At 36.3% G+C, this 26,102-nt stretch overlaps 1 protein-coding gene across 1 annotated transcript in view; it reads left to right on the forward strand.

The window, feature by feature from the left end:
* FBXO11 (F-box protein 11) overlaps positions 1-26,102 on the forward strand; it is a 115,982-nt gene that overhangs the window by 65,508 nt on the left and 24,372 nt on the right. Inside the window, 12 exon segments of the mRNA XM_043982073.1 lie at positions 15,808-15,935; positions 16,118-16,199; positions 16,702-16,846; positions 18,088-18,217; positions 18,821-18,904; positions 18,991-19,123; positions 21,555-21,578; positions 21,581-21,660; positions 21,743-21,854; positions 22,655-22,761; positions 22,840-22,888; positions 22,891-22,976. Of these exon segments, the coding sequence (XP_043838008.1) occupies positions 15,808-15,935; positions 16,118-16,199; positions 16,702-16,846; positions 18,088-18,217; positions 18,821-18,904; positions 18,991-19,123; positions 21,555-21,578; positions 21,581-21,660; positions 21,743-21,854; positions 22,655-22,761; positions 22,840-22,888; positions 22,891-22,976 (1,160 nt within the window).

The following is a 26,102-nucleotide window of genomic DNA, read 5'->3' on the forward strand; positions in this document are numbered from 1 at the left end:
CCACAAGACAAGTTCACTCCTTAAGGGCAAGGACCATATTCTATACCAGGGCTTCTTAAACTTTTTCTACTTGTGACTGCTTTTCACCCAAGAGATTCTTACACCACTCCAGGTATATAGGTATATAAACTAGGTATACATAACCTTTTACTGTTGCCCACTTTTTCAAGAATCCCACATTCATTAACTTGACCTACATGGAGTTGAGACCCAGTTTCAGAAGTTAGGTCTTATACAACTACTACTCTTCTCCACTAATGCCTATAAGACTGGGTCAGGCATATAGTAGGCCTTCAAATACTTGTTGGGGATTGGACTATTAGAGAGGAGACATACACAATACATATAGCCTACCATTCTTAGTATGTATGGGAAATCAAGGGAGATTTTTATCTACTACTATTTCTGTTCTATGAGGGCAGATAGATGGTGTAGTAGATAGAGTGTCAGGCCTGGAGTCAGGAAGACTCCTCTTCATGAGTTCAAATCCAGCCTGGAAGCACACTTACCAGCAGTGTGACTCTAGGCAAGGCACTTCACCCTGTTTGTCTCAGTTTCTCATCTATAAAATGAGCTGGAGAGGGAAATGGCAAACCTCTCCAGTATCTTTGCCAAGAAAACTCCAAATAAGGTCACAAAGAGTCAGATATGACTGAAAAATGCCTAAACAACAACAACAAATATCTATCTTATAGGTAGGTAGATAGAACATTTATTAAGCACTTACTGCTGGAGTTACAAACAAGTAACACAGCCCCTGCTCTCAAGGAGCTTTACATCCTCATGGAGGAAGACAACACTTAAAAGGAGGTGGGAGGGAGTTGGTAGTGGGAGCATGGTGTGGAGCTAACTGGGAAATACAAAGAGGTTTGGTTCCTGGCCAAGGCGAAAGCTCACTTTCCAGAACGTATGTCCCAGATGGAGAACTCAGGGTTTTGGTGGAAGTTGGGGGATGGGGACCTGCAGAGAGGTAGAGATGGGGTGATGACCAGAATGAAGGATGCATCCTGTGAAGATGTCTGAGAAGATTCCCTAACAGGTTTGTAAACATGAGGAATCTATTTAGACAAAATGGCTTTAAAAATGGTAGTTCATGGGGCCATTAGATTTAGCACTGAAAGGGACCTTAGAAATATAGCTCCTATATTTTACAGATGTCAAACCTGAATTTCAGGGAAAGAAATGAATGACCTGTCTTTGCTTATAAGATTTTTTTTTTTGCTTGTAAGATTTAATAGCTGAAAATTCAAGCTCAGATTCTCAGACCCCCAATCCAATGTTCTTTCTACCATGCCATTCAGTTGATTGTAGTGACATAGAAAATGAAAGGAAAATTGGAGAAGAAAGAACATTGTTTACTTTTGAGAACATTTTAAATTAGGAAGTCACTTACTCTCTTAGTGTCTTAGTTTGTTCATGTTTATGGATAATACATGTCCATTATCTATTTTACAAAGTGTGTGTGCATGCATGTGCACGTGTGCACAAGTACTTTCAAAATATTCATTAACTTTGTAACGTTTCCTGAAAGATTTCTCCAGTATCTTAGTTTTATTGCTTCAGAGGAAGCACATTCTAATATTAGCTAGAAAGTTTATGGTTGTATTTTTTAATCACAGATATGTAAGAATAAATCAAATCTCTTATACGTTATGTTACAGAATTTGTCAATGGAAAGTTACTTTGAGAACAACCCAACAATTCTGAGGAGGCAGGCCATTGTGGAAATGAAATTAGTGCTATATAAAATCATTGTGGACTTTGTGTGTATTTTTAAAATATGTAGAAATGTAGTGTGTCTGTGTGTAACTGAAATTTAGGATGATTTGCATGATCTGAATTTAATTCACAGGCATGAATTAAACCTGGTGTGTTCATCTTTTTCTCTTTGTCCTGAATTCAATTCAGTTTGACAAACATTTATTAGATGCCTACTATGGATAAGGCATTATACTAGGTACTGGATATACAAAACCAGAACAGTCTCTGCCTTTAAGAATTTACATTTTACTGGTTCTTAGTTATGGCTATGATGCATGTGTACATATTTACTCTGTTGTATAAGGAGCTTTAGGTTACTTTAACTACCCATATTTTGTGTATTCATATGTGGATATTTTAGGCCATAAGTTTTATTGGAAGTTCTCTTAGATATTGTTTCCCATGAATTCCTCTTTTTATTTATTTTTTCTCTTTGTTTTACCTACTCTTATGTGGTACCAAACTTGTCATATCCCTAGTTAGTATTCTCTCCCCACCCCATTCTCCCTTTTCAGGTCATTCAATCCATAATCACTTAGAGAAATTACTATTAACAAGGCAGATGGTAAATTAGGTAGTACTTTTTAAAAATCCCAAACAAATAGAACTTGAAAGTAATGAAAGTAATCTTTCTGGGATTTGTAAATTATTCTAGTGACAGTTCCAAAAAGAAGAATTTGAGTAATGGCAATATTTCTGTGACAAGTAACTTGCCTCCCAAAGTGATTATCCTGAAGGAAAATAATTCTTAACGTTTTTGGTAAATTTCTCATTTCCTTTTGTTTTAAACCATTCATAATTTTATAGCCACTGATTTCTTTTTTTCCTCCTTTCCACAATTTACCCTTCAAATTGTGGCCAGATTGAAATTCTTAAAATACTGCTTTATGAGATCATTCTGCTGCTTTAAAGCCTTTCAACAGTACTCATTGCTTGAAAAATAAATAAAAATTCTTTAAGTTGTCATTCAAATTCAAGGCCTACCATAAGTCTGATAATTCATCATCCAGCATGTGCTTGAAAGTCTCCAATTACTTGTGGATAGGTGTAATTGTTAGCAAGTTTTTCTTAGCCTAAATATGCCTCTTGCAACATCTGTCTATCTTGATAAATATGCTGTCTCTGCCCCTATCCAAATTAGTGATAATAATACCTTGGGGTATTACACTAGGAACCTTCTTCCAACTGGACACAGAATCCTTTGTGACTGTTCTTTGAATTGAGCTACACTCAACCAATATGAAGTCTACCTTATTTGAATGATCATTTATTCCATATTTTCCCATTTTCACCTAAGAATAGTGTGATAAATTGCCAAATGCTTTGCTAAAATCTAGTCAGACTCTATGTCCAACAGTCCAGCAGTGGAATTAACCATTCCATTCTAATTATTTATTTCTGCCCTGCCCCCACTCCCTCCGTATGAAGTACGACCTGTTTTTAATGAAGCCAGGCTTTTTCTTTGTGACCCAGACTTCTTAACACTTGAATGAATTGTAGAATTTTCCCAGAATTTGAAGACAAAATCTTTGGCCTATTGTTTTCTTCTTATATTTTGAAAATTGAGACATTTGCCTTTGCTTAATCCTGCTGATTTGATTACTTCTTCCATTCTATAAAATCTTTCAAAGATCTTTGACATTGATGCTATACAGTCTGGTCCAAAGCTTCTTAAAATTTGGGTTTCTGTCTTGCTATTGTCACACAAAATATTCCATCTTGGGACAGCTAGGTGGCACAATGGATAGAGCACTGGCCCTGGATTCAGGAGGACCTGAGTTCAAATGTGACTTCAGACACTTGACACTAGCTGTGTGACCCTGGGCAAGTCGATTAATCCCAATTCTCACACACACACACACACACACACACACACCAACACCAACACCAACACCAACACCAAACAAAATATTCCATCTTTCATCTCTGTGTCTGTAATGCACTTGCTCCTCACCTCTGCCTCTGAATAACTAGAGTCTCTCAGAGTTCAACGTAAAAGCCACCTCTTACTTAAGGATTTTATTGATTTTTCTTCCACCTCCCATTGCCCCTTTCTTCCAAAGGGGGTTCTCTTACCCCTCAAATTACTTTGTTTTATTTTTATACATTTTGTATATATTATATACACATTCTCACCTCCTCCCAGGCCTACATAGAATGTTTGTTTGAGAGCAGAAGCTGTTTTTGTCTGTGTATTCCCAGTTCCTAGTACATGAATTGCAAACTGCAACACATGACAAACGAGAACCTTATGCAAGAGAAACAGTAATAAAGGATGTCATAAAAGGGGTGTGTGTGTGTGTTTTTTACATTATATTTTTTAAGGATGGATGAGCCATGTAGCAGGAACAACAAAAAAAATGATGGAAAGCCAGAATGGCTTGATTAGTACCCTTATTGTGTTGAGAGGACATAGAAAAGTCCCTCAATGTATGAGTGGCCCATCTGTGATGTAATTATGGAAGGTTATGGATGAGAGCACAGGTTGAACAGGAATAGATGGATTCCTAAGTGGAAATGAGTTCTATGTCAATGAGATCACAGATCTATTGGAATTTCAACATTAAAAACAAAACAAAAACCACTACCCTTTTTTGTTGTCTTTAGCTTTTCCTCATGAGCTGTAGCTCATTCTTACTGGGTAGTGCTACACGTTTATATTCATTCTTTGTTACCTGTTATTGCTTCCAAGATCTAGGTTAGTTAGCATGTTTTATCTTTGTATTTACGGTGGTCTTTTCAGGAATCTGCCCTTTTTGTCTTCAAAATTGTTGTCTTTGTGTCTTTATGGTATTATTCTTATTGAGCTTTCCACTGTTCTTAGTTTTCTTTGAAACCTTTTATATTTTTTCTCAAGAAATTAATGTTAAGCCTGGCTTGACTTAACTTTCTTCTATGACAGCTCTTAAGATGGAGATGTTTTTTTTTCTTTCAGTGGTTCCCATCACTGCCACCTAGAAGCGATTTAGTTCTTTTTTGTTGTCGAAACTCAGATCTGGAATAGAATTCCACCAGAATCTCCTGCTACACCTCTAAAGCCTTTGCAGTAAATATTTTTCTCCCTAACAAGTCACACATTGTTAGTTTGATATGACCACAGGATAGCCCTGCAGAACTGTCTAGGCAGTTGAAAATTTGAGTCTGAAGCTCAGGAGAGAAATAATGTGTTTGAGTTCGCAGAGAGGTGGTAATTAAAAATGAAGGAGTTGATAGAAGAGGGCAGAACACAGAATTCTGAGAAATTCCTATATTTAAGGAGCCCCCGGAGAAAAGAGCAATCCAAGAAGTAAAAGGAAAACCAGTTGAGTGTACTGCAACAGAAGCCAAGGAAATAAGTTTCAAGGAGAAGTTAGTCAATAGTGCCAAAAATAGCACTACCCCAGCCCCCCCAAAAAAGGAAAGAAGAATGAAGACTGAATCAAATCCATTAGATTCGGTACTTAGAATGTCATTTGTGACCTTTGAGCAAATAATTTGAGTTCAGAGGGGCAGAAAGTCTGCAAGTAATTCAGTGAGTAGTGAGAAAGTAGAAACTAGTAGAGATGAATTGTGAAAAAGTTTAGCAGTAAAATAAAGGAAAGTGCTTTGTTTTGAGAATGGGAGATAGTGCAGCATGTTTCTTGGCAGGGAGGAAAAAGATAGTGGTGAGGAAAGTATTGTATATACATTAATGGTGTAATTTAAACTATTATAGAAAAGGAAGATTTAACACAACTTTTAAAATAGTTCAATCATAGTTTAAAAAAAAGTTAAATCTTAGTTTTTAACTACATACAGAATAAAATAAAATAACTTATGGATTTTTCCCCTGAGAAATTAATCTATATGGCAAATTAATTCCTGAATTACTTATTTTTTAATTGCTTTAAGTAAAATTATCTTAATGTTAATTGCTTTATAAAACTTCTGTAATTGGAAAATAGCTAAGGTAGTCACAGCTGTGTTAGAAACAGTTGTCAGGCATGTATCTCTGCCATGAGACTAGGAACTGTTTTCAAACACAGTTGTTACTAGCACAGATTTTTTTGTCTGACCGATGTGGCAGGTTGGTAAGTGGTATGAGATTTTTGTATTACATAGAGAAAAATTAGTCCAGCATGTCCAGTACTCAGTAGCATGAGAGTTGTTGCTCTTGTTGTAGACAGGTTTTAAAATATTATCTTAAGTTGTATTACGAATTAAGAAAATATGGTAGATACAGACCTGAATCACTGCTGTTGAAATGAATCCCAGTATGCTGTGTATCAGTGGTGCTCTTTAATGCAAACATGTTGGCTTGGTGTCATGATATAGATCTGCTGGTATAAAGTGTAATACTTCCTCTAATGATTAAATTTATCTTAAAACTAGTTCAATTTTTAACTGATAATTTAAACGTGAAAAGCAGAAAACCTGTATATAGTGTTTTCTTTAAAGACCATTTCAAAATAAAATGAAATATTCTTTATTCTTTCAGAGTACTAATGAAAACTGTATCTATAACTATAACTAGTTCTTTCTGACAAATAGTGATCATTTTTAGTGAGTGGGCAGGTGCTGCATGAGATGATTTTATTCTGCTCTGGTGCTCCCTGCAAGTCTTTAGGTTATGTTGTGATAGTTGGGTATTGGTTTTCTAGACTCAAATTTGAAAATGAAAAACTGTAAGTATGAGAAACATCTTTAAGCATCTTTAATTCAGAATATTTTGTTAGATTTTACTTTTAGATTTTGTTTTTATTGGAAGCTTAAATCCTCTGTGGAATCTATGTAGAATAAAGCCAGTTTGGGAACTGCCATTTATTACTATTCACCTTTAGTTGTTAGTAGATACCTGTTAGTATATGGGAAGATTTTTTTGAATGAACAGCTTAACTTGTTTGTATAGTGTTTTGGATATACAAATACTACTAGAGTCTACACTAGATGCCTCCTTTCCTTACCACATTTCATACTCTCTCCTTAAGCCCTTGAAATCTTCATCCACGTACTATCATTCTGCTAAAATTGCTCTTTTTCTGCCTTTGTCATTCTCGTGTGTTGAGATAGAGGAGTTTCTAATACCCCAAAATACCTGTAGTAAGATGAACTGCAAGTTTTTGTTGTATTTTTTAGGGGTAAGAGTAGGACTAGGGCTAGGTCTAGGCACAAAGGAAGAGATTTGAGGACTATCCTTTTATGATAGTGTATGTTTATAAAGTAAAGGATTTGATGATTTTTCCTTTGGTTTATATTAATAAGATTTTTATGGAATATAACATTTAAATAGAAGCAAATAGCAGGTTGCTTTTTTAATGGCCCTTTAAAGCTATTTTTAAAAGTTGCTAATCACAACTACCTGTGCCCATAAATTGAACAGTCACATTAAAAATAGCTTCAATGTATAGTCTGTTTTTTCACCTTTGTCATCCTTTTTCTTTACAACCAACAAATATTTGTTGAATGCTTACTTATATACAAGATGATCTACATATGTACAAAATATTCTCCCTGCCTTAAGGAGTTCACAGTAAAAGGTATCAAAATTCTGAAACCTTTTACTATTTCTGTCTTCTTTCATTGCAAAAATGGAGTATTTAGATTAAATGGAGTTTATGAACTGACCTAGGAACCTAACTACTACTTATAATAATGATTCAATGGGGGGCAGCTAGGTGGCGCAGTGGATAGAGCACCAGCCCTGGATTCAGGAGTACCTGAGTTCAAATCCGACCTCAGACACTTAACACTTACTAGCTGTGTGACTCTGGGCAAGTCACTTAACCCCAATTGCCTCACTAAAAAAAATAATAATAATAATGATTCAATGGAAAAGAAAAGAGCACAATGTATTTTAACTTCCAAATGGTCATTTATAGTGAACAGATGCATAACACACCAGTGGTCTTTTACACCTGATCATAGCTTTTGAGCTTAAAGGGCCTTAAAGGTTATCTGGTCTAATCAAGCATTTTACAAATGACAAAACCGAGACTCTGAAAAGTCATGATTTTCTCAAGGTCACATAGGTTAGTCAACAAGGATTTATTTAGTGCCTACTCCATGCTAGATATTGTGATAAGTACTGGAGATAAAAAAAAGTAAAGCAAAAAAACAATGCCTACTCTCAAGGAGTTCAGAAGTCTAATGGGGAAGAGAGCCTAGTAACAACCATGTATAAATGAGCTAGAGACAGGATAAATTAGAGCTGATATTAGAGAGGAGATACTAAGTTTGATGACTGGGAAAGGCTGCTTGCAGAAGGTGCTGTTTTCTCCTAGACTTGAAGGAATCCATGAGGTAGAAATGAGGAAGGATCAAATTCTAGGGAAAGGGGGAATAGGACAGAGAATAAAAATGCCCAGAGTTTGAAGATCGAATGTTGTGTGCAAGGAACAAAAAGAAGGCCAATGCCACTGGATTGTAGAGTATGTGGCAGGAAGAAATGAAAAAAGTAGAACAACACTGGAAAATAGAAAGGATCCAGGTTTTGAAGGGTTTTAACATCTAAAGACAGGATAGTAGAGGTAATGAAAACCCACTGACATGGTCAGAGGGGCACTTAAGGAAGATCAGTTTGACTACTGAGTGGATAGTGAAATAGAGAGGGAAGGGAGAGATTAGAGTCAGAGAAACTAACTGGAAGGCTGTTAAAGGAAGTAGTACAAGCATGAGGAGAAGAAGGGCCACATCAGGATGGGGGCAATATCAGAGGAGAGATGTGAGGAAGTCAGCAAAATTGAGATTAATTAGGGAGGGGGCAGCTAGGTGGCACAGCGGATAAAGCGCTGGCCCTGGATTCAGAAGGACCTGAGTTTAAATCCGGCCCCAGACACTTGATACTTACTAGCTATGTGACCCTGGGCAAGTCACTTAACCCTCATTGCCCTTCTGAGAGAGAGAGAGAGAGAGAGAGAGAGAGAGAGAGAGAGAGAGAGATTGATTGATTAATTAGGGAGGTATAAAAGGATTGTTTTTTGCAATAATGAGTGTCTGGTTGAGATTATGTAATACAAATTTGGAGTGGACTCGGCACAGTTTTGTGATTTTTCTCCTGTTGTCAATATGGGAGTAGGAATGAAGACAGTGGATAGTGGGAGTAATTCAGGATTGGGATTTGGCAGGGTACTTACACAAGTAATAAGTGGTAGAACCTGGACTTAAAACCCAAATATTCTCACTTAAAATTAGATATCATACTATAATTAACTAGGTGTTTGTAATAGAAAGGCTGCTGTGTGTATCAGGAAGTTTTCAAATCAAAATCAAAGATTAAGTGGATCTCTCTCAGATGTTTGCAAATCACTGCTCATGACTTCATGTTCCTTCAAGTTCCCTAGACAGCTTCATTTTTCAGTTCATTCAGTCTTAATGTTAGAATCACAAAACCATTTACAATAGGTACCTTCATTTTATCTCCTCTCACTCTCTTCTTAACTCCTAACAATCTGGTTTCCAAATTTAAAATCATTCCACTGAAACTGCTTTCTCCAATATTATTAATGCAAACATGCCAAATCCAATAGTCTTTTCTCAATCCCAATTGTTCTTGACTTCTTTGCATCCTTTGACACCATTGATCACTCTCTCCTTATTGATCTCTCTTCTCACACTACTGTCTCTCCTCCTACCTATCCAACCTTTCCTCCATCTCCTTTTCTGGATCCCCATCCAAATGATGCTCTCAGATCATAAGTGTCCTTCAGGGTTCTGTCCTGGGTCCTCTTCTCTTTTTTCTCTCTACTACATTTGGTGATCTGATCACCTCCCATAGATTTAATCTCTATGCTGATGATTCTCAAATCCACCTATCCTGCCCCAACCTTCCTACTGAGCTCCTATTACATTTCCAACAGACATCTCAAACTGGATATTCATTCAGTAGACATCTTAAACTAAATATGTCCAAAACAGAACTCACTTTCTTTTCCCCAAAAAGCTCTACCCCTCTCATCTTCCTTATTTCTGTAGAGGGCAATACCATTCTCCCAGTCTCTCAGGCTCACAACCTAAAAGTCATCACTCTCTCTCACCATCCCTACCGCCCCCATATCCAATCTGTTGCCAAGGCCTGTCCATCTCATGTTTGTAACCTCTCTCAGATATGCCATGCTTTCTTCTCTGGCACTGCCACCACTCCAATTCAGGCCCTCCACTTCACACCTTGATTATTGTAGTGGACTATTGATGGGTCTGCCAGATCTCTCCATTCCAGTTCATTCTTCATTCAACCAGCAAAGTGGTTTTCCTAAAGTGTAGGTGTGACATGTCACTCTCCTACCCAATAAACTCCAGAGACTCCCTATTGCCATTAGGTTCAAATATATAATCTTCTGTTTGGAATTCAGAGCCCTTCATAATCTAGCTCCCTCCTATCTTTCTAGTTTTCTTATACCTGACTCCTTGCCAAATATGCTTTGATCCAGTGACACTGGTCTCCTGGCTGTTTCAGGAAAAAGACTCCATTTCTTGTCTCCAGGAATTTTCTTTGGTTACTCCTCCATGTCTACTCTGCCTCCTGAATTCCTTGGCTTCCTTTAAGTCCTAACTAAAATCCCATCTTTACCAGGAAGCCTTTGCCAGTCCCTTATTCTGGTGCCTTCCCTCTGTCAATCATTTTCTATTTATCCTGCGTGTGTGTGTGTGTGTGTGTGTGTGTGTGTGTGTGTGTGTGTGTGTGTGTGTGTGTATAGTTTGCATATTGTTTCGTTCATTAGAGGGTAGAGACTGTCTTTTGCCTCTTTTTGTATTGCCTGGCACATAGTAAGTGCTTAATAAATATTGATACTTAGCTTCTAACTTTGCATGCTAGAATGCTGTCTGAAATAGAAGTGAAAAAATCCGTAAAGGGGCCAGAGAATGTCTCAAGGAATAGGGCTGTAGTGAAGGATTGGGGGGGGGGGGGAAGGATTGCTAATTTAAGTGCTTGGAGGTCTTTCCCCCTTTTATTTTATTTTATTTATTTTTAGTGAGGCAATTGGGGTTAAGTGACTTGCCTAGGGTCACACAGCTAGTAAGTGTTAAGTGTCTGAGGCCGGATTTGAACTCAGGTACTCCGGACTCCAGGGCCGGTGCTCTATCCACTGCGCCACCTAGCTGCCCCCTTTCCCCCTTTTATTTCCTGGTTTTAAACTATTTGAGGGATAGGTGAAGGTAACTGACCACCACCACATAAGAATAAACATTTATTAAATGCCTTCCCTATGTCAGACATTGCAGGTGCTGCTAGTGGGGGATACAAGAACAAAAATTTAACAGTTCTTGCACTTCAAGGAGCTTACATTCTATTGAGAAAGATATAAATATATATATGTACATATATAAATATGCAAAATTTATATGTGTAGATTTTCTAGATATGTAAAATAAATTCAAGGTAATTGAGGGGGTGGCACTAGCAGCTTTAACATAGTCATTTTGTAATGCTTTACTCATACTCTTGTTAGTTTTATCTTTATCCTATTTTCATATGTATTCAAGTGTCATTTTTATTCACATGGAATATCAGAATGAAATAACATAGTTTTAGCACAGTTTTCTTTCATTACAATACACAAAATCTTGTGTACACATTCATTTTTGCTGTTTAGTTTGTAATGTTCTCTCTTGGTTCTAAGATGCTTTATCATAGTGTCAACTCATGGGTATTGGCAACAGCTATTTCTTCCCCACCCCCAAACACACACATATGCAAGGAAAGGGATGAGAAACAAAAAAAGAACTGAAAGATGGTCTTGGCAATTGAAGGAGGGGGAAAGGGCAAAACTAATATGCACAAATTACAAAGTTTGACTCTTCAACCTCCATTGTGAGAATGTATGTTCTAGTCTTTTACTTCCTAGTGTCCCCCTCAATGACCCTATGACATCAAAGTGTCCTTATTCAGGTCTTTAGTGTTTGTGTTTTTTGGGGTTTTTTAGGAGTGGGGAAAAGAAATCTGATGAATCTGATTGTCATCTTAGTCAATCAAAAAATGTTTACAGAATGTATATGGTATGCCGTGATGGTCCAGGGAGAAGATTTTAGGTAGAAGTAACATAACCTCCAATCATCCTTCTTTCCCTATTATCCATTTTTGTTTTATGCTTTCTAGTTCAAAAATCATTTTTCTTGGTCAAGAAAAGAAGCAAAATAAAGAGTAGAATAACCTTGTCATCTCTTATCTTTCATCCTCATTCCATCTCCTGATAGGGTTAGTAGTACTATCTCTTCTTTGATTTTATTTTCCCCTAAATAGCTAACAGCCACTTTTTTGTTGTTAGCATTACTTGACAATCTTGGATAATGCTGAATTTTGACGCTCTTGACCCTATTCTTAGAGGGTCCTGCTATCCTTTTTAGTAATGTAGTCTTTTTAGACAACTTATCTTTTTCCTTCTCAATGGGAAGTATTTCTCTTTCTATATTCAGAATATCATTCTTAAAAGCTTTCCCATTACCCCTGGCCTGATGTCTTATACAATTTTACTTGTTATTCAAGAAGGTCTAGTAGTGGCTCCAAATTGCTGCTAAGTATAATAATATATAATATTCGGTTTGGATTTTCAAGGCCTTAAAGAGTTGAGAAAATGAACTTTCTCTTTTTGCAGAGGTGGGAAGCTGTGTTTTTGTGAAATACTGCCTATACTATCAAATTTCATTATTTGCAGAACTGCTTTTTTTCCTTTTTAAATTTTTTGTTACATAGAGTGACTCATCAAGTAAGAAAGACATAAGGAATACAAGCTAACAAGATGTAAACATGTTAATATCATATATTTATAATAATATCCTGCCTTTCCAGGTTTACTGCATATCATACTCCATGTTCTCTACATTGAAACCAAACTGACTGCTTCCTGTTCCTCATACATGGCATTAGATCTTCGATCTCTGTGCCTTCGAACAGGCTATCATACCCTATGCCTAGAGGGCATTTCCTCCCTGTTTCTACCTCTTAGAATCCTATCTTTCTTTTCAGACTAAGCTCAATTACCCTTGTTCATGAAGCCTATCTTGATTTACCCAGTTGCTAGGGTTTTCCCACTGGAGGTTATTTTCTATCTTTCCATCTATACCTGCCTGTATACCTATATAGATATACATACCTATATAGATGCTGTGTGTGTGAGAGAGAGAGATACAGAGAAAATGAGTATTTACTTTTCTGTATATGTATTGTTATATCTCTGTCCCCCATTATTTTGAATGTAGGCTCCTTTGTTGGCAAGGGCTATTTAGGTTTTGTCTTTGTGTCCCTATTGCCTAGCACAATGCCTGGCACATAGAAGGCACTTAATTAGTACTTAGCAAATTGATTCCTACTTATCCTTTCCCTTAATCTTTTGAAATTTGTTGTATAAGGTTGCCTGTCCAACTATGCTTAGTTATCTTCTCTTTCTCAATCACAAGTTCTAAAATGGACTGATTCACATTCCTGTAAGTCAGCTATCATTCTCTCTGAGCAGCTCTTTCTTCCTTGCTTATACAAATAGAACTAGAATAGATAATCCTCAAATTGGTTCCTCCCCATTTGGAAGGATTTGTCATTAAAACAAGTCATTTAAATATTAGTTGCTCTGTTCCTGCAAAGAGAGGATTCCAGCAGAAATCCAAATAATTGAGACTCCCTATCACACTATATTTTTTTCTGCCAGACTTTTAATCTGTTTTTGAAATTTTTCATCTTCTTTCTATCCAAGTAGTCTGTAAATGTACTCTAATTAGTATATCACTTGTGTTTCTGCCTCTGTTGATTTTTATCCAGATGACATGAGTGTGATTTAATGTATCCTATTTGTTTTGTATAAAATATATTCTTCTTTAGCAGTGTGTTCTAGTCCTGCCTCTAGGATAAAATATAGATTCCTATTTATTAGTTAAAACCCTTCACAACTTGCTCTCAATCTACTTTTCCAACCTTATTTCTTCCTACACTCTGTGGTCCAGCCAAATTGGACTTCTTTCTGTTACTCGTATGTGACACTAGGCTTTCCATCTCTGTACCTTGATTCTGACGGGCACTTATGCCTTAAATGTGCTCTCCCCTCATCTCCATCTCTTAGACTCTATTATTTCCATCAAGACTTAGCTTAAGGGGCAGCTAGGTGGCACAGTAGATAGAGCACCGACCCTGGAGTCAGGAGTACCTGAGTTCAAATCCGGCCTCAGACACTTAACACTTACTAGCTGTGTGACCCTGGGCAAGTCACTTAACCCCAACTGCCTCATCTCCCGTCGCCCTCCCCTCCCCCCCCCAAGACTTAGCTTAAGCATTGTCTTCTATGTGAAACCTTTTATGATTCACTATCTCACCCCACTCCGAGCAACTGCCCCTTTCCCCAAAGTTGTCTTGCATTTTTTATGCATATTGTGTTTATAATTTATATATGTAAGTTTCTTCCTCAATAGAATGTATGAGCACCCTAAAGACAGAGACTCTTTGATTTTTGTTTTTGGTATCTCCTCTGGCAGTATAGTTACCTGACCCATAGTAGTTGGTTAGTAAGTGCTTATTGACTGATAGCCCCTGTCCCACCAAGTCTCAGAGATATGGCTTCTTTGTCTTTTATCTGTGCTTTGTACACTGTGACTAGACATATGTGGTCATAGGGTTTGGTTTTGACTCCTTTGTATTGACTTTTTGTCTTCTTTGACTTTCCAGGCATTCTTCATGTTTTCCTATGGTTTTTAACAATTTTATATTGTCTAATGTTTGTACTTAGGTAGTGTTCTCTCATATCCTTCCTTTTAATTTAACGCTTGATTATATTTGTAAGACTGTAGGCAAATATATTCTTACTAGCCTTCATTAGATACATTTTATTCCCATACTGTGACTCTTGTGTTTTAAGCTATAGTTCAAAAATCTAAATCTGATTCTAGACATCCTTTTAACAAGGTGTTTACTTATGAATTCTGTCTTTCTTTTCTGAGGCGTTTTACTATGATGATCAGCAGTAGTCACAACACTACCTGTGCTTCTAAAGATTTCAGTTTCTTGTCCAAAATTTTGTCATCTTGAGAATTGCCTTTCAGATTCCTTTTGACAGTATATGCTTGTGTGTGTCACCATAAGTAAATAGTAGACACCTACTTTCCTTAGGTAGGTTTGACAAATTTTAGAGAGATTTTCCATTACAGCCTTTTACGATCAGCCTTTTAGCTTAGAATCACCAAGCTCCTCTATTCATCTCATCTTCCTATGATTTTTGCTAAATAATGCTAAAGCAGTTGCTTTCTCCTTATAAGGTCCAGCTCTGTTCTCTTCAGGAGGAGTCTCACAACCATTACCAGTGTTTATTGATCTTTCTTCCCATTTACTTGGTGTCTCATTCATCCACCCTCCTGGTATAAGGAAGAATTCCACTATCCACCCCAAATCCTTTTGTTTTCACACTAACCCTTTCTGTTTTGTTTTTAAAGAACACTTCATTTTTGATTACCTAAATATTGGAGAGTTCTTTGAGTGTTTTTACCCACTTTTCTGCAAGGAAGACTAGGCTGTGCTTAGAACACAGATAGCAGTAACTTGTTTGTGGTAAAGATCAACATGGCCTCAGTAAAATACTCACAGTTCTTCATATTTCTGGAAGGAATTATCTTAGTTTTTTCTTGGTTCTTACTAGAAAACTTGTGTTCAAATTTTGGCTCAGCCGCTTTCTACCTGAGTAACTTTGTACAATTATCTTTCTGGGTCCTGGTTTCTTCAGCTGTAAAATGAAGGGTTAGAATCAAAGATCCAAGGTTGCTTCTGGCTCTACATGCCATCCTTCATTTTATGAATGAGGCAACAAGGCCTAGAGAGTTTTAAATAATTTGTCTAATGTCAGAAGCAAAACCCAAGTTTCTTGCCTCATAATGAGTATAGTTCTCTTTCTGTTGGAGCAGAATTCTGTTACAAAATAATTTGAATCACCTTATTTTGACACTGTTAATTTATTAAACAATATAACATTTTCAAAAACACAGGTTTTATAATACGTATTTTTAGGAACACATTAATGTACATATGACCATGTGATAAAACGGATGTATACTTGAATAGTCTTTGTAAAGGTAAGTAGTACCTACATCAAAATTAAAGGACTTTTTTTAAAATTGTAATAGATGATGATGTACCGGCAGATATGGTTGCAGAAGAATCAGGTCCTGGTGCACAAAATAGTCCATACCAACTTCGTAGAAAAACTCTTCTACCTAAAAGAACAGCTTGTCCTACAAAGAGCAATATGGAGGTAAGTTATTTATTTTGTTTTTATCTGCCTTTTTTTTTTTTGAGGATATTAAAGTATGTAGAGGAGGAATTTCTCTTAGAAAAAAATTAATGTAAAACTTTTCATATTATTTAGAAGCACATGAATTTGTTTGTTCTTTTTTTAAAACCACAACTTTCTAACAGTGTTTTTGTTGTTAAAAGGGTGCTTCTACTTCTACCACTGAAAATTTTGGTCATCGAGCAAAACGTGCAAGAGTTTCTGGAAAATCACAAGACTTATCAGGTATCTAATGAGTGGTCGCCAATAAATTATAAGCTTTAGCAAGAGTTAGACTTTTAAGCATTTATTAAGGAGAATAAGAATTTGGTAAAGAGAGAGAGAAAGGCCTAGATTCCTATCTATTAAAGGGGAGAGCGCATTTCTAGCTCTGCTCTCCACCAGAGTCCAAAGGAAAGAGAGTCAGACAGAGCGCTACTCTCTTCCTTCTTCCTCCCACTACCCAACGTCACTTCCTGATGCCAAAGAAAAGACTCCTGGTCTTGCCCTCAAAGACCTTCGCTTCATGAACGGAACTCTTCTACAGTAAGTCTCCAGCAGGTGGCGTCATTCCAATTGTTACACTTGCCAAATTCAAGTGAAGAGAGGGTTTTAGAATTTGAAGAGCATTTTATGTGTAGATACAGAATTCTTTCAAATCAGTAGTTGTCTATTATTTTTAAAACCTATTCATTAATCTTGATTTGCTTAATAATCAGCTAGGTTATATCTGTTAATATTTTCATAGCAGCACCTGCCGAACAATATCTTCAGGAGAAATTGCCAGATGAAGTAGTTCTGAAGATTTTTTCATACTTGTTGGAGCAAGATCTCTGTAGAGCAGCTTGTGTGTGTAAACGCTTCAGTGAGCTTGCTAATGACCCAATTTTGTGGTAAGTGAAAAGATGTATTTGTTATTATCCTGAGATATAATGTTTGCCTTCACAAAATGCCAAAGATGGTAGGAAAGATAAAATGTGACTTTACTGTTATATTTAAATAGCTGAGCCAAACTAAAGATGCTTTAAAAAAAAAAAACTGGTTATCACAAATGTGAGTTGCTAGTCATTGCAATAATTATTAAAAATTAATTGTTGGGGGGGCAGCAGCTAGGTGGTGCAGTGTATAGAGCATTGGGCTCTGGAGTCAGGAGTACCTGAGTTCAAATCTGGCCTCAGACACTTGACGCTTAATAGCTGTGTGACCCTGGGCAAGTCACTTAACCCCCATTGCCTCACCCCCCACCCCCATTGCCTCACCCCCCACCCCACCCCTAGGGGCAGCTAGACGGCAAAGTGGATAGAGCACTGGCCCTGGATTCGGGAGGAACTGAGTTCAAATCTGGTCTCAGATAATTGACGCTTACTAGCTGTGTGACCCTGGGCAAGTCACTTAACCCCAGTTGCCTCATCAAAAAAACAAAACAAAAAAACCAACAACAACAAAACCCCAAAATTAATTAAAATATTTTCTCTATGATCTACTGGTTAATAACTATCATTCTTTTGGTGATTGTTGGAGTTATCTCTCATTTAATTGTTCTTTAGGAATGGAGATAAAACTAATGGATTTATCTTTTTGCCCTCTTTAAATGATAGAATCATGAATATATTAAGCAAGAAAGGAAAAACAGGGATAAATTGTTTATGTAGAAAAAGTATTATTTTGTTAGTATAAGTTTTTACTACATTAATTAGAGAAAAAACTGACAATAGAATTCTAGAGCTGTAATTCTTTTGGTTTGTTTTTTTTTAGAGTTGTAATTCTTAAGTTGCAGTTATTAGTGTCTTCAGAAGCTGTAAAACTAGTGATAGGTTGAACTTGGGAGGAGGAAGGAAGGGTATTTGCAGAATGTTTTTTGTTTTAAAAAGTACTAAATTTAATATTTTAATAGTGAGAAAATAGTACATTATTTTATGTTGCCATGCCGATTTTTTTCACTAGCTTTCACACTTCAGTCAAATACATAAATGATTTGAGTTAGTAGCCAGAATGGGTTTCTATGCTCTACCTTTTCCTAGTCTCATTTTCTATTTATTATTTAAAGGGATTCATTTTGAGGTTTTAAATTTCAATATAATTTGAAATAATCATTGCATCTGATTTCTATTTTTAATACTTTTTTTCCTTTCAGGAAACGATTATACATGGAAGTATTTGAGTATACACGTCCTATGATGCATCCTGAACCTGGGAAATTTTACCAGATTAATCCAGAAGAATATGAACATCCAAATCCTTGGAAAGAAAGTTTTCAGCAGTTGGTATGCAGCCTCACTTAATATAGAAAGTACTTTTCTCAGTGCATATTTGTAAATAAAATTTCAGCTAAAAAGAAGACTATTATATCCCATTCATGTTAAAAATTATGTAGCAGGGGCGGCTAGGTGGCGCAGTGGATAAAGCACCAGCCCTGGATTCAGGAGTACCTGAGTTCAAATCTGGCCTCAGACACTTAACACTTACTAGCTGTGTGACCCTGGGCAAGTCACTTAACCCCAATTGCCTCACTTAAAAAAAATATGTAGCAGACATCCTTTTTAAAAAAAAACACCAACAAATATTTTGTCACTTTGATAATCAGGAATCTAAAAGAGTTCATGCTTAACTAAGATAGTTTGTGGTCTCTTACTATTTTTTCATTATTACTCTCATTTTAATGGTATGCTATAAATGTTACAGAACTAATCTCTTTTCAAAGCACAGTAAATGAGTAGAAATGTATATTCAAAATTTTTTTTCAATTAAGGATGACATAGAAATATACCATGATTCTAATTTTAAATTAAAAATGAAATATTTGTCTTAATACCATATGCATTTAAGTGTGTTAATTTTTTTCTTTTATTCTCTTTTTTGCATTTTAGTATAAAGGAGCACATGTAAAGCCAGGATTTGCTGAACATTTCTACAGTAACCCTGCAAGATATAAAGGGAGAGAAAACATGCTAGTATGTATAATATGTATTTTCATATAATTTCTTCAAAAGTAACTCCACAGTATGTAACTAATATTTTCATTTCAAATTTCTTTTAGTATTATGACACCATCGAAGATGCATTAGGTGGAGTACAGGAAGCTCATTTTGATGGACTTATCTTTGTTCATTCTGGTATATATACTGATGAATGGATATACATTGAATCTCCAATTACTATGATTGGTGCAGGTATTTTGAAATGTATTTTTATCTTATTTTAATTCAAAGTAATGCAAATTTATGAAACAAGTGACACATTATGCATTTAATGTAGCAACAATACATTGTCAAAAGTATTTTGAAAAGAAAACTTCATATTCTACCATTGAGACAGAGGACCCTACACAGTCAGGGAGAATGGTTTTATGACGAGTAAAATCTAATGTGTAGTTACCTTATTCCTGTCCCAAGTGTAGGTAAAACTAGCTAGGGTTTACTTATAAACTAGAAACTTTAGCACCAAGTTTGGCATGAAGTATTTATTAGTGAAAAAGAGAACACCTGGGTCAGAAAGCCAGGAAAAGACCTATCTAACCCAGCATCCTCAATTTCACCCATCAACAGCCTGACCTGGTTCTTCTCCCACGTCTTCTGCCACCAAGCCTGTTTGAGAGACCCAAACTGTGTATGTTCATGCTCCTTCCTGCATTTCTTCTCCCCGCTCTCCCACCCTCAAGAGGCAGTCCTTACATACTGCTTCAAGCTAATTGGCTAGCATCACCCAAATCCATTGGTTCATTGGACTTGAGGATGGTCTCGTGTTGAGTTCAAAGTCCTCAGCTTCTGAGAAAAATACCCTTTTGATGGCGGGTCAGGTGTGGTTTCCATTGAATTAACTTTAAGTGGGTTTAATCAGCCAAAGCAAATCACTCTCAGGCAATCTAATCAGTCCAAATCAATCCCAGCTGGGGCCTTTGGAAGTTGGCAAAGCCTGTAAGCCTATTATTTTCTTACAGACCCCCTTGTGCTTCATTAAGCAATATAGTTTCCTTAAATGAAGCAATCACTTTATAGGTACTTATGACTAACAATGTAAAGGAATGAAAAGAGAGAAAGAAATTGAGGGACGCATTGACAAAAACTAAAGGGGGCAGACCCTTTAGTTTAAAGAGGAGGTAATACTCTTGCTTAAAAGAAAATTAGAAAATAGAATGTTACATTTCCTTTAAAGTCAGGATATTAACTAGATTGCTCTCCTCCCCCATGACCTGGAGTTATCTACTTCATGGTAGAACATGAAACTTTACATATACATTTCCTTCCTTAATGCATATATTAGGAAACATTGGTTATTTAAGTTTTAAATACCAAATTCTATCCCTCCTTCTCTCCCTGAGGCAGTAAGCAATCAGATAGAGGTTATACATGTGCAATTATATAAAACATTACCATATTAGTCATTTTGTACAAGAAAACTTGAATAAAAGATAAAAATAAAAGAGATGAAAATAGCATGCTTCAGTCTGTGTTCAATCGATATCAGTTCTTTCTTTGGAGGTGGATAATATGCTTCATCTTTAGTCTTTTGGGAATTGTCTTGGATCATTGAATTGCTGAGAATAGTTGTCATTCATAATTCTTCATCAAACAATATTGATGTCACTGTGCACAACATTCTTCTTGTTCTGCTCACTTCCCTATACATCAGTTCACAGAAGTCTTTCCAGGCCTTTCTGAAATCATCCTGTTTGTCATTTCTTGTACCACAATAATATTCTATCACCATCATATACCATAGCTTGTTTAGCCATTCCCCAGTTGGTCATTCCTTTGATTTCCGATTCTAGCCACTACAAAAAGAGCTGCAATAAATATTTTTTTACAAATAGGTCTTTTTCTCTTTTGGGGGATGTCTTTGGGATATAAATGCATAGACATCTTTCAATAAATACAGATATCTCAGGTTCCCTTGTTTAACTCTCCTTTCCTCAACACCCTGAAAGTTAACACACATTCTTTCCCTCATCCTCTCCCTCCCATCCCTCCCTCTCCCTGCTCTTCCGCCTTCCCCTCAATTAAATTTGATCATATAATAAGGCCTCATGTAACATGGTACATATGTGTTAGGACCAACTCCCAACGCTGTATTATTAATCAAGGGCATTAGTTTACTGGAAAGAGCACTAAAAAAGAAGAAAAGAAAGAAAGAAAAAGAAAGAGCACTAGACTTAAGACTCAGGAGACCTAAATTCAAAATTCCAGCCACAAATAAGTCAGAGGCTCAGTTTCCTCATATATAAAATAAGAATAATATTTTTAGTATCTTTGTTATAGGGTAGTTTCAGAGAAAGTATTTTGTAAAAACTTGAAAAGAGCACTATAAAGATGTTGCTAGGGGCAGCTAGATGGCACAGTGGTTAAAGCACCGGCCCTGGATTCAGGAGTACCTGAGTTCAAATGTGGCCTCAGACACTTGACACTTACTAGCTGTGTGACCCTGGGCAAGTCACTTAACTCCCATTGCCTACCCCCCACCCCAAAAAAAAAGATGTTGCTATTTAGTTTTATAGTATAGCACTAAGACTCTGTCCTTTAGATTTAAGCTTTTTTCTCCAATAGACATGGTTTAATATGTTCATTAAAAGCAATATCTTGTTTTTAAAATGTTGTCTCTCTACAGCACCTGGAAAAGTGGCAGACAAAGTCATATCGAAAACACTAGAGATTCAACTTTTGTTTTTATGGAAGGTTCTGAGGATGCTTATGTTGGATATATGACCATCAGGGTAAGAGACCTGAGATTAAAACCATGCATATTTAATTACTAAGTCACTGTTTCTTTATTTGAAAAAAATTTATATTTTTCAGTTCAACCCTGATGATAAATCTGCTCAGCACCATAATGCTCACCACTGCTTAGAGATTACAGTGAATTGTAGTCCAATAATAGATCACTGTATTATTCGAAGTACCTGTACAGGTTAGTATTCCTTGCATAATTTGATGTTACTTGAGTATTAGAACTTTTATGTGTGTGTATGTATGTGTGTGTTCTTGCACAAATACATGTTTGAATAAAGAAACTTGTTTAAGCTATATTTTTTCCACAAATTAAAATAAAGAGGTATATCACGTATTCATTGACAAATTAATAGATTGTCTTTGAGAATGACTGTGACCAAAATATTCATCACGCCACAACTAACCTGGTCATAGGCCTTTCAAAATTTATGTAGGCTTTTTCTTAAACAATAGACATGTGGGTCTTTGTCCCATTTCAACAAAAAGTTTTATTGTATTGTCTCTAGGATAAAGGGCAAAATCCACTTAAGTTGAAAACTCCACAATATGGCTTGAATTTACCTTTCCAGTCTTTATTCATCTTACTCACCGTTGCATATTCTTCATTTCAGTCAAATTGACCTGCTAGCTGGTGTGTGTGTGTGTGTGTGTGTGTGTGTGACATATTCCCTCTTCTTTACTGATCTCCACCCCTATGCTACCTTCTCCCCACTTGTAAAACTATTCTGATTTTTGTATATGTATTCCCTGTATATGGCATCCTATGCATTGTTTTTTAAAAAATGTTTGTTGAATTGAACCAAGCCTTCAAACTTGTTAGAATCAACTAGAGTTTACATTCTGCTGGCATTGGTTTTCAGACCCAATGGTTCAATGTTGAGTCATTGTGGACTATAGGAGGATATGAATTAAAAAGAGTAAAATTAAATAAGTTCTTAGCACAATGCTAGTAAATTATACATGTTATTTTCCTTACAGTTGGTTCTGCAGTATGTGTTAGTGGACAAGGAGCGTGTCCCACTATCAAGCACTGCAACATCAGTGACTGTGAGAATGTTGGACTTTATATAACAGATCATGCACAGGTATTTTTTAATTTAAAATTTTTTTCTTTGATGTTTGGAGAAGTTCTACTCTTGCTGACTTCTGATTATTTGCTATAGGGGATATATGAAGATAATGAGATTTCCAATAATGCTTTAGCTGGGATTTGGTTAAAAATCATGGAAACCCCATTATTAGACGGAATCACATTCATCATGGACGTGATGTTGGTGTGTTCACGTTTGACCATGGCATGGTAAGAACATTTCCTTCTTGGTAAAAAACATCTGATTCACGTCATCAACTAGATGATGCTTAATTACCAATAAATATTTGGGACGTACTAATTTTTCCTGAATAGGTTACAAACTTTATAAGCAAAGTGCAAATGGAAAAACAATTCCAGTGTGATTCATGACTTACACATTTCCTAAATTGGCAAGTTGACAAGCATTTATTAAGCACTAGTAAATTGGGTACTTTGCTAAATACTGGGTAGGTAAAGAAAGGCAAAAAATTTTCTCTACCCTCAAGAAACTCACAATCTAATGTGGGAGACAGCATACAAACAACAATGTACAAACAAGATATGTAATATGTAAATATGTATATGCATGTTTATGTAATAGGTACATGGGGGGTATATGATAAATTGGGGGTAGTCTCAGTGGGAAGGCACTAAGATTAAGGGGGAGGATTAGGAAAGACTTTTTGCAGAAGATGGCCTTTTAGCTAACACTTGAAGGAAACTAGGGATGCTAGATATGAGGAAGGCCATTGTGTTCCTGGCATTAGAGCCAGCCAGTAAAAATACTTGGAATCAGGGGCAGTTAGGTGTCACAGTGGATAGAGCACTGGCCCTGGATTCAGGAGGACCTGAGTTCAAATCCAGCCTCGGACACTTGACACTTACTAGCTGTGTGACCCTGGGCAAGTCACTTAACCCTCATTGCCCAACCAACCAACAAACAGACAAATACTTGGAATCGAGGGATGGATTATCATTGTATTAGGAACAGTAAAGAAACTAGTGTAGTGGAGAGTACATGGTGAGGAGTGAGTAAAGTATGAGGATTGGGAAAGTAGGAAGGCTTCAGGTAATGAAGGGCTTTTGAAGCCAAATAGAATTTGTATATATAATCTTTGAAGTAATAGGAATCTACTAGAGTGTACGAAATGGGGGCTGGGTTCAGACATGTTCTTTGAGAAGATCATTTTGATAGCTGAATGGAAGATGGATTGGAATGGGGAGGGGCTGGAAGCACAGGGTATTGAAGTAGACCAGGCATGAGGTGATGGGCCTGCATCAGGCTGTGTGGAGTCAGAGACAAGGAGACAAATAAAGGAGACATTGTAAAGGTAGAATTGACAGTACTGAATGAGCACAAATGAACATCTTAATTAACAGAATGCTTTTGCTAAGACAGGAAAAATTTTAAAAATCAATTCTTTATAGCATCAACTACTAATCTAATATTGACAAGCACTCTCAACATTTAAGCCTTTAGATTTACAACTAAAGTCCTTTCAACTTTTTCCTTGGTTAATTTATAAGACAGTTAAAAATCAGCTTACTAGCTGTGTGACCCTGGGCAGGTCACTTAACCTCATTGCCCTGCAAAAAACAAAACAAAACAAAACAAAAACAAACTGCCCTTGTGCTGCTTTTGTTAATTTGTTCTGTTTTTTATTTAGTACTAACTGTATATTTTTGAGTTTTTAATATTTTAAATGTTTTGGCATTTGAGGAATGTCCTCATAGGCCAGTGGATACATCTTAACTTCTTCCACCCTTAAAAATCAGTCTTCTGACAGCATTTAAATCTCCTTATGGTAGCTAACCAAGTCATTTTCTTTTCAATTATTATTTACTACTAGGCTTGCAAATTATTTATTCCTCATGTACTTTTACTTCATATGGCAATTCATGTTTTCCGGTTACTTTATTGCCTCATTTGATTCTCACAACCCCATGAAGTAGTAGGTGGTACAGGTATTTTGACCATTTTATGGATAATGAAACAGAGATTCAGAATCAGTAACCTAGGCCTTCTTCTGACTTAGTGTTCTTTCTACTATGCCATGCCTCTTACATACAAAGAACTATGGTAGATATAGATATCCATCCTCTCAAGTAGGTTGATAAGACAAAAGACATTTACACAAATCATTAATAAGACAAGGTAGCATGTGATAATCATAGACTTGGCCTGTAACTGAGTTCTCAGACGTTTTTTTAGTTTCAGGACTTTGTTACACTCTTAAAAATTATTGAGGATTCCAAAGAGCTTTTGTTTATGTGGGTTTTATCTACATTTGTAATATCAGAAATTGACAGATAACATTTTAAGATATTTATTAATTTCTTTAAAAATAATAAACTCATTACCTGCTAACCTAAATTAAATTTTTATGAAAGTAACTTCAAAAATAAATTTTGGGGGGGGCAGCTAGATGGCGAAGTGGATAAAGCACCCGACCCTAGATTCAGGAGGACCTGAGTTCAAATCCGGACTCAGATACTTGACATTACTAGCTGTGTGACCCTGGGCAAGTCACTTAACCCCAATTGCCTCACTAAATAAAAAATAAATTTAGTGAAAAGAGTGGCTTTGTTTTATATATTTTTGGAAATCTTTTTAATGTCTGGCTTAAGAGAAGAATACTAGATTCTCAGCTATTTATTCATTTAATCAATTGCAATATGTTATTTTGGTTGAAGTATAAGAAGAAATTCTTAACTCATAGAGCTATGTGGTTGGAAAATGAAGAAGTATTTCAATAGGTAAATAACATCTTAGTATTATTATGAAAATAGTTTTGATTTCTCAATCCTCCTAAAGAAATCTGTCTACCACACTTTGAGATATCTATGTGACCCCTGTCAAGTGGCTTTAATGACTTCCAGGAGCCAGAATTTCCCTGCTACTCAAGGTAGCCTATTGTATTTTTAGACAACTTCAATTACTAGGAAGCTTTTCCTTAAGTTGAGCGTGCTTTCTGGCCAAGCAGAGTGAATGAGTCTAGTCTTTTTTCCACATAATAATCCTTTTGAATATTTGAAGACTGCTATAATGCTGTCTCCTCTTCCTCCTTCTGTCTCATCTCCAGACCAAACAGGGTTTCTCTTTGCTAGACTAAAACATTCTCACTTTCTCTAACTTATCCTGTGCCTGGTTTCTTGTCACTTCAGTTCCCTGAGCACGCTTCTGGATGAGTTGCAATTTAAGATATGACACTCAGAATTGGTTTCATCTTTTCTAAATGTGGGGTGTGTAGAGAGTATTATAATCTCCTCCTTGTCCTGGATATTTATATTTGTCTTAATTTAGTATTAGGTCAGATTAACTTTTTTGTTTACCACATCATACAGCTGATTCAT

This window comes from Dromiciops gliroides, chromosome 2 (assembly GCF_019393635.1).
Source record: "Dromiciops gliroides isolate mDroGli1 chromosome 2, mDroGli1.pri, whole genome shotgun sequence".
Lineage (NCBI taxonomy): Eukaryota > Metazoa > Chordata > Mammalia > Microbiotheria > Microbiotheriidae > Dromiciops > Dromiciops gliroides.